Genomic DNA, 9,775 nt, shown 5'->3' with positions numbered 1-9,775 from the left:
TCTGAAAGCATGCCGAAATGTAAAATAGTGATAAATGAATAAGTTTTATCTGCTACTATAGTACGAAATGTAAAATGCCGAAATGTAAAATGAAAGCATGCCAAAATGTAAAAAAAAGTATGTCTTTTTTTTGAAAAAGTGTAGTACAATATGATGCTATAATATGTTATTTGTTTGGAAAAGTTCAATGCTATAACATGGGATTGACTATGATTTGTATTTTGGGAAACTACTTATGTTCTTTATGTTTGTTGTGTGTGTATGTCTCTGTGTTGTGTTTGTATGTTTACATTCCTTTATTAGCATTTTAGTTCATAATTAATTGTTTTAACAACATACTTTACATTGTAAGCTACCTAAATAACTTAGTTTCATTATGGATTGTTAGCTACCTGAATATTGTTGGCATGTTGGCAGGGGTAAAATGGACCTTGTGATTTTTTTAAACGGTCGATTCATTTTTCCTTAATAACATTTACAGTCAATAAAAAATAGGGAAAACTTAATTTATGTAATAACTAAAGGGCTGGATTCAATAACTCCTTAACCAGTTCTTCAAATCTAACTATTTTTATTATTGACAAAATCAAAATTATAAAGACATTAGCGACAAATAAGCAAACATTCTCCATCTTTCTTTTCCTTTTCTTCTGTTTATCATTTTTAAAATATAAAATTATAAATGTTGTTTATATTTTTTAGAATATAAAATTATAAAATTATCCCCTAAACTATTAATCGGTCTTTATTTGTAATATTTCAATGAAATTATATTAGTAATTTGGTAATTGGTCTTTATTTGTAACATTCCAGTGAAACTATATTTGTAATTCGTATGGAGACTTGCAGTATCTTTCATTAACGATTATAATAGAATTTACGATTTAGAATTATCAATAGTCATTTAATATACTGATTACTAATAAATTACGTGCAAAAGGTGCTGATCTTTAATTTACCAATAATCCACAAATATATGGTGCCGTTTTATAAAGAAAATACTTTTTTTCAAAAATCAATATTAAAAAGAAAGAAATGGAAGAGGGATGTTATAATGAAAGAAAAAAGATGGAGATAATGGAGTTAAAATATTTATTAGGGTGGTAAGTTACAATGAGAAAAATGACATTTTAGCCAACAAACTTTTTTTTTTCTCACGCGCTCTGATGTGGTTGACTTTACAACCCAGATATGTTCAACAATAATCATGTACCAAAAGTAAGGGTTTAATAAGAATAAAGTTTTTTTACAACTCACACGCTTGTCTTCTGAGTGATAGTATATTGCATTATACAAACTCATGACTTTTATAAAATATGTGGATTTACATGTATAATTAAATACTTACAAATTACAAATTTATTAAAAAAATATAATATTACAATTCCTAAGTTTTCCTAAATTAATGATATATTAATTTATTATATAATCAATTTTTTAATTCTATCTAAAATTATCACCCGTGGGTTCCACGGGTTTTAACCTAGTATATACATAGGGTTAGGTTCATTTGAGACCACCTATATTTTGTGAGACCGTGAGACGCATTTTTTTATTTTTTTTATTTTATTTTAGTTAATTCAAGTTCTGAAAATAATATTTAAAAAAAGAATTTTTGGATTTTTCTATTTATTTTGCATTTTAAAATTATTTTTTAGAATATGTACAGTGTAATATTCTATTAGAATATTTCAATTTAAAAAAAAAAAAAAAAAAAAAAAAAAAAAAAAAAAACGGATTCTTTTTTAGTTAATTCAAGTTCCGAAAATAATATTTTTAAAAAGAATTTTTAGATTTTTCCATTTATTTTGCATTTTAAAATTATTTTTTACAATATGTACAGTAATATATATATATATATATATATATATATATATATATATATATATATATATATATATATATATATATATATATATATATATATATATATATATATATATATATATATATATATATATATATATATATATATATATATATATATATATATATATATATCATTTACCTATATACGAGACCCTCTTTTGAAAATCTAAGGTGTTTACGTCGACAAGCTATTTGCTTACGGGCTTCCTCTCATGCCTCCGTCATCTGGTGGTAAGCTGTCTGCTTGCCTGTCTCAACATCCCTTCATCCCTACCTCATCGTGACGTGACATTGGGGTCTAACAAACGACGCCGTTTACCGGCGGAGAAAGGTGGCTGACTGCTTGCTTCTGGTCATCCTGACCTCACGCTGAGGCAGGAGACTTCACCGTGGGTTTTCCTTAAAGATGGCGGCGTTTCCCTAAAGCTGCTTTCCACCTCATGCTTGGTTTAAAGTGTCAATGAAACATGGATCAAAACCTCAGATTCTCTTTTCCGAGTCAACCTCTTGATAGACCTCCAATTGCCACCTAATGTTGATACTTCTTAAAATCATTTACCACTATGAGAAGATTTTTATTTGGACTTGAAGCACCACCTTATCTATACGATAAGCGATTTGTGTTGCTGACACTGCTGGTTATTCTACGGAATCAAGGTAACAGAATTTAATTGTGTTTTCAAATTTAGGGCTCTTCAAGATTTTAATCACTACATTCCATTCCTCTTTCTCTTTAAGCAATTGATTTTAAGTTTTAATAAGGTTGGAATGATTCTCTACAAATACTCCTGACTATCATGTGCTTTTTTCTTTGAGTTGAGTTTTTTCTTGATTTCCTTTCGCCTTATCTTGAAATAAGTCATTGGATATTGATTCCAATACTTTGTGGACAAATCTAAAGCTACGCCTATACTTACCACTAATATCCTTCTCCCTTATGCAACTTTTTTTTTATATGTCATCAGATTCCAAATGGTGTCTAGGTCAAGTGCAGCCATTTCTTAAGGAGTGGTTTGAATTAAATTTTAGTATTGTGTTATTTATATGCTTTATGATGCTTGCGAATTGAAGGGATTCAATATTGGATGATTCAAAGTTGATATCCCCTTTTTGTTGGTTTATTAATTAGGGAAATAGAACTGACAATAATCCATATTTTGAATATTTGAACTGGCAATCATCCATATTTTGAATATTGGATGCTTCATAGCTGAGGGAAAATCTTACATGTACTTCTCACTTCATATATCTCTCTGATTGATACTGAAGTTTGGCGTTCATCGATGTCTGGGGTTCATAGCCCTAAAATATTTGTAAGTTTTTCAATTGGGTCAAATTCTTTTGTCAACTAGGTCCTTTTTTGATGAATATGATGGGAAATTTTGTCCAGGTCATCAATATGTTGTAGAGAATAAGTGCTTCCATTTATACTTATGAAGTTAGTAGAAAACCAAATTGCACTTCACCTGTTTGATGAAATGCCTCAATGAGACATACGGCTTTATTTTTCACTAAATGTAAGGTTACTGCCCAGAATCAAGTGGATTTGTAAGGGGTCTTCACAGCATAATTTTTATTTTATTTTTATATTTTCACTCAACCAAAGGCCTTGATCATCTTTCTGCTTATTTTTTCTTTGAAATGGTTGTAAGTCTCACGTATGTCTGCACTTATACTTTTTGATAAGGTGCATAGGCAAGATGTCATTAAGTATAGATAGTTCCGTGTTAGCATATTGTAATTATAATCTTTTTGAAATAATGTAGCATGGCTTTCTCATTGCTCCATTTGATCCTATAAATACATTAGTAGGTGCTTTTTTTTCTATCCTTTAATGGTTTATTCTTCATGTTCAGGTAGGTGGATGTCGGTACTGCTAACGTCTCCGCCTTACCCTTTTGGTTTGCATGCTTTTCGCCGGCGGTCGATTCATCGGTATGCCGATTTCAGGTATGTGGGTTTATAATGCAAGTATCCGGTTTTGATTTTAGGTTTTTATTTATTTATTTATTTTTATTTTTTTATTTACTTTTTGGCTATCATGTACATGTAATAATTCATCTATCATTTCCTTTGCTTTTATTTGTTTTTATTAAATTCTTTTTTGATGCACCGAGAAGAACACAATATGGATTCATTATGAATTGTGAAATTTAAATCCTTTTCCGATTTGTGAAATTTAAAGATTACTTGTACACCATACATAATGGTGGTTAGGGAGCTGGAGAAACTGGCATGCAGTCACTGTTATTCACAAATACAGGTACCAAATACTTATATTATATTCATTTTAAAAACTTGTATACTATTGGTGGCTTCTGTCGAAGGAAGTGTATCTTTGGAAGCAATTTGAGCAGGTAAATCTTGAACGCGAGCTTGTCATGTAAGTTTTCAATGCATAACACTCAGAAAATGATGTAATTTATGTTGTTACAGGAGAGAAGCAATGATACGTCTCAGAAAGGCAAATTGAATACATAAAATTACTTATTTAGGATTTGAGGAATGTATAATTTGAGAAACTTTTTTTTAAAGATTAAAAAAAATTCACAATGGAAACTTAGGTTGCTCTAAAAGCTGCACAACAGGCAAGAGATAAAGGTGTTTCTAGCCTTTGTACAGAGCTTGGGGGTGATAAATGGTAGTTTTTTTTTTTATTAAAAATATGGGTTTTTTTAGATTTTTGTCTTTTTTTAATGCTGATTATTTTCTCTCCTTTTATGGTTGTTTGAATCAAAGCTTAAAATAAGAGATCTCTGGTGTCATGGATCAGCTAAGGGAAGTTGAATTTGAAGAAAAACCTCCACACAATAACACAAAAATGGTTTTGACTCATAAGGAAATGATATGCTTGATTTTATACTTGGGGGTTTTCTGAGGGTGTTTTTTTTGTCATTTGTTCCCTTTTTCTTTGAATTTTTTCAGCAAGAGGTGGTTTTAGAAAGGTGTTGGCTTGGGGTTTAGTTGTGCAACATGATAATCTTCCCATAAATGAATCTTTTTTCCATCTATAATGTGCTTATTATGATGCCTTATCTTTCTTGTTTTTAAGGTATATATGTTGACATAACAAGGTCAAAGCATGAACATTGGTCATCATTTGTATCTCTGCCATTGGAAGTTGTCATCCCGGCTGGACAAAAGGCAATGGAGGATTCTTAGCATGGTGGCAAGTTCACCAACTTGACAATTATCACATTCTTGTTTCATTATATTTTTTAATTTCTTTTTAATTTATTGTCATGGAATGAAAACAGGTGATGATGATTCTGATAGGCAAAAACTATATTCGTGCCATCAATGACCAATATGGGGACGAAAATATCAAGAGTATGCTTTCAGTTGAAATGGGTTCAGGGAAATGGCTTTCCTTAAAAGGTGTCTTCAAATGCCATCAACAAAACATTCATTTTTTTTATATTAAATTTAAGTTTTTATTTGAATATTTTACGTTTTAATATTTTTATTGAAGGTAGAAGATGTTGTTTTGTTGGCACTAGCCCAACAACGTGGTTTAAATTTAATTTGCCAATCCAGCCCCCGGTATGCTTCACCTTTTTAGTTGGATGCTCTAAATACGTCTTAAAGGAAGTTTCATTATTTTCATTTCCTATTTTTGTATTTATAACACCAAACGGTTTACCATATGCCTTTTTCCTGCAGATCCAAAACAGTAGTAAATAGGTCTAATAAGGACCAACTGTAATGCAATTACTTAAAATTGACAAATATCATCTGAACTCCAAAATTGCAATACGGTGTGGTTGTTGCCGCCTTGGAGTTTTTCATGGATGTCGAGTTGAACAACTAATTGGAGACCTGGAAATTGAATGTACTTTTCTAATCTTAATGGACTCTTTTTCCAAGGACATGTTTGATGGGTGTGACAACAAATAGTGGGTTGCATCTTGCAATATATATATCATTTTATTTGTCATTCATTCAAATTTAATGATCAAAAGGCTTTTAGCCTAATGGTATCAAGGTGTTTGAAAATTTGTTCCTCCCCTGAGGGTTGAGGGCTCAAGTCCCGTCATGGAAAGAGTACTTAAGAGTAGGATTTAGAGGGTGTGACTTGGCCTTAAAACAATCAAATTTTATGAATAACATTTTTTTCTTGGTTTCTCCACTGCCTTGCACTGTTGCACATGAGCTACCACAGTAAGAATTCTGCTTTTCCTTTTGTTAAAATTATAAATAAAATTGTAACATGATTAACATTCGATCAAACTCAATGATGTTTTGGTTAACCATCAGAAGGTTCTCCTGTAAAACTGTAGCCTTATGCTTGCATTATTTCCATTCATTTGTTATTATAACATGAATAAACTTCAAAAATATTTGCAGGATTTCACTATCTGGTAGGAATGTAATTGCGCCTTAGCTCATGGACTTCACGACAAGCATATGATGAAGGATTCTTTTCTCTATACAAGTCACCCTAACTTTGTTTGCACCCTTTCACTGATTTAAACAAGGTTCTATACCTAACCGAAATTGTTGCTCTTAGCTGGCTTGGGACCATAAGAAATTTTGTTGTAATCTATTTTCATTTGTAAAACAATTCAATTATAGCATCATAATTTGACTTTATTCTCTACAACATTTGACTTCATTTTTTTTGCTTATTAAGGCAATGTACTTTAAAATCCACCCAACTATAAAATTTTACCAAATTACCCTTCGTGGGCTGTGCTCAGCACAGCCCGTAAAACATCACTAGTATATATATAGGGAGTGGTTCAAATGAGAACCATAAAAGATTAAGAACCTAAGAACCCCATTAGTTAATAAATATTTACATGATATTCTTGTTAAACATGTGAAAATCCTTTTTTTTTTCTCTCTTTTCGATACAAAAAGAGCAAAATTGTAATTTTTGCAATATAATATTTTCATTCTTATATGCTCTCATATTTGAACACAAAAATTATATAAATTACAAGTTTATACAGTCCATTCGTAATTTAATTCACAAAATTCACAATTTAATACAAACAATTTTATACTAATTCCCAAACTTAAAGAAATCACAATTTAAAGAAATCAATTTTATACCAGCATCCCAACGATTATTTTCTTCTAAATTAGATTTGTAAACAAAGTCATGCATTAATAACATAAATACTGCATTCACAGTCTAATAAAATCATTTATTTCACTCATTTTGAATTTAATGCAAAATTATTATTAAAACTAATGTATTCTTATATACTTATACAACACAACAAATAAATATATTCAGAAAAAAATTAACAAAAAAATTTATACATAAATCATTCATATTTTAAATTGTGAGTTTAATATATTAAGTCGTGAATAAAATTTACATTATTTCAAAAGCAAACAAAAAAATTATAAAATAATCACAGCTTAATGTCAATTCATTCATAGCTTTATACAATCAACTCATAATTTAATACACAAAATTTACAGCTTAATATAGTCAATTCATAGTCTAGAAGAAAATATACAGTTTAATGCAGTCAATTCACAGTTTAAAACACAAAAGTCATAGTTTAATACACAAAATTCAAAGTTTAATACACAAAAAGTATGCATCCATAACCATATTTTCAGCTTAACACTCTTTATATAGCCAATACAAAGTTTATACACAAAATTCATAGCTTAATACAAATAACTTCATAGTTTGATACACATAATTCACAACTTAATCTAGTCAATTTACAGTTCAAACAGAAAATTCACAGCTTAATACAGTCAATTCGTAGTTTAAAAAGAAAATTCAAAGCTTAATGTAATCAATTCACAGTTTAAAATACAAAAATGACAGCTTAGTAGACTAAATTCACATTTTAATACAAAAAAAAAGTAATATTCACATCCATATTATCAACTTAAAACACTTATTACAATTAATACACAATTTAATATATAAAATTCACAAACTAGTATAATAAATTTAAAGTTTAATTAAAAAAAATTATACATTCACAAGTTAATAGCAGTTAAAACTAAGATTAACAAAATTATATGACAAATGAGAGATTAAAATATCAAATTCACACATTAACAGAAAAAAAAAAAAAAAAAAAAAAAAAAATATAATAGAGATCTACAACAAATGCAAGTAGAAAAACATAATATCAACTTAAAACTTTTAATTCCTAGTTAAATACAGAAAATTCACTGTTTAATACCCAAAAAATATATGCATTCAAAAGCATATTTTCAACTAAAAAATTTAATACAATCAATTCACAGTCTAATACAATTACTTCATAGTTAAATATACAAAACTCACAACTTAATATAGTCAATTTACAGTTTAAACAACAAATTCACAGCTTAATGCATTCAATTCGCAATTTTAAACACAAATATCACAGCTAAATACACAAACTTCATAGTTTAATATACAAAAAATATGCATTCACAACTTAATTCACAGCTTAATAACTTACCAAATTTCATTGAGGCATTTCATCAAACACCTTGTGTGCATCTTTTTATCTGAACTTCCTTTTGTAAACACAATCAATGTAAACATCATACACACACCAGATCTAACCTAAAAATGGACAAAAACATCATATCAGATGTCGATTTGGTGGTGTTTTGACCAAAAATAAGAGAGAGAGAGAGAGAGAGAGAGAGAGAGATGAAAACGAGTAATAGAGGGGAAGGAGGCGACACATAACAGATATGGAGGTGTAAATCATAGATTTCTAAGCGAAAATCAGAGATATGTCGTCAAAGATCATAGATCTATAAAGAATCAACACAAATCTGATGAAAACGAAAGCTTTTAGAGGTCGAAAACACGTATCAATGGTAGGTGGAGGTGGTGGTGCACCAGATCTGAACAATTTTGGTGGTGTTTCAAGGAGATTGAGAAAAAAAAAGGTGGATGGAGATATGTAACGGGAGCAACGTCATAAGAGTGGTTAGGTTGCTGTGGTAGATGTTTCTTTCGCCGAAAGTAGGTGGTGGCAGTGGTTAGTGGCGGCACCGAAGGTAGCAGGTAGTGGTGGAAAGTCACCGGAGGTAGGAGGGAGAGGAAGAGATGTTTGGTGAGAGAGAGGGAGAATGAGCTTTTCCATATCTGATGTTTTGATCTGGTATTTTAAATTTTAGATGAAATAATGTGTTTGTGACAAAAATGCCCTTTATAAGCTAAAATTAGAGGTGCTTAGAATTCTTATTATTTTTTGGTTCTCATTTGAACCTTTACACACACACACATATATATATATATATATATATATATATATATATATATATATATATATATATATATATATATATATATATATATATATATATATATATATATATATATATATATATATATATATATATATATATATATATATGGCTAAATTATTGTACGAACCAAAAGATTTGTGAGAACTTTCTAACTAATAATCAAACTCACCATTTTTCAACACCAAAAATATCAATCTTCTTCAAATGGTACGTCTAAGTTATATCTAGGCTCAAAAAAAAAAATTTGAAAAGTTTTGTAATTTAATTTCAAAATTTGTATGTATGCACAATCTGATGAACACTCTTAATTTATTACTTGTACATTCTATCCAAAGTTTTTTTTAATACATGTAAGAGATAATGTTCCCAATCATTTTCCCAAACATAAGTATTTTTATGATAGCAGAGCAACATTTAAATATTGGATTAATGTCATAAATGGGTTTACACCTACTTATTTTTCCACAAAACATGATAATATCATTGATCTAAAAGTTGATACCAAAATGTTAGCAACTAATGGAATTTTATTAACAAAAACAAATAATTTATTTTCTATTTGACATTTTTTAGAATAATGGCGTTTTATAGAAAAAGAAAATAAAAAATATAAATAAATAAATAGTTGATTACTGACACTAACCCTTAAATAAAAAAGATTGGATGAGCACGA

The 9,775-nt window shown here is 29.1% G+C and overlaps 1 protein-coding gene across 3 annotated transcripts; it reads left to right on the top strand.

Moving 5' to 3' along the window:
• The first annotated feature begins 2,032 nt into the window (after positions 1–2,032).
• On the top strand, positions 2,033–6,472 carry LOC111891525 (uncharacterized). 3 transcript variants are annotated; one of them, XM_042902701.2, is made up of 5 exons: positions 2,033–2,526; positions 3,726–5,038; positions 5,127–5,247; positions 5,342–5,412; positions 6,217–6,472. In XM_042902701.2, exons 2-5 carry the CDS (start codon positions 4,952–4,954, stop codon positions 6,232–6,234), a joined length of 297 nt encoding a protein of 98 aa, XP_042758635.1. In that variant the 5' UTR covers positions 2,033–2,526; positions 3,726–4,951; the 3' UTR covers positions 6,235–6,472. The 3 variants fall into 3 exon arrangements, with proteins under 3 accessions (XP_042758635.1, XP_023743343.1, XP_042758636.1); XM_023887575.3 differs by lacking the exons at positions 5,127–5,247; positions 5,342–5,412; positions 6,217–6,472 and having other exon boundaries at positions 3,726–3,819; positions 4,087–5,037; XM_042902702.2 differs by lacking the exons at positions 2,033–2,526; positions 5,127–5,247; positions 5,342–5,412; positions 6,217–6,472 and adding an exon at positions 3,189–3,386 and having other exon boundaries at positions 3,726–3,819; positions 4,087–5,037.
• Positions 6,473–9,775: the final 3,303 nt, after the last annotated feature.

The sequence above is a fragment of the Lactuca sativa genome, chromosome 5 (genome assembly GCF_002870075.4).
Source record: "Lactuca sativa cultivar Salinas chromosome 5, Lsat_Salinas_v11, whole genome shotgun sequence".
Taxonomy (NCBI): Eukaryota; Viridiplantae; Streptophyta; class Magnoliopsida; order Asterales; family Asteraceae; genus Lactuca; species Lactuca sativa.
The sequence above is the reverse complement of the archived record's forward strand: the minus strand, read 5'-3'. Positions and strand labels throughout refer to the sequence as shown.

Excerpts from the sequence above, each read along its gene's own strand:
- LOC111891525 (XM_023887575.3), top strand. The coding sequence starts at position 2,433 with ATGAGAAGATTTTTATTTGGACTTGAAGCACCACCTTATCTATACGAT. Across the intron at positions 2,527-3,725 it reads GGTTATTCTACGGAATCAAG|GTAGGTGGATGTCGGTACTG; the intron begins GTAACAGAATTT and ends CTTCATGTTCAG. Across the intron at positions 3,820-4,086 it reads CATCGGTATGCCGATTTCAG|GGAGCTGGAGAAACTGGCAT; the intron begins GTATGTGGGTTT and ends AATGGTGGTTAG.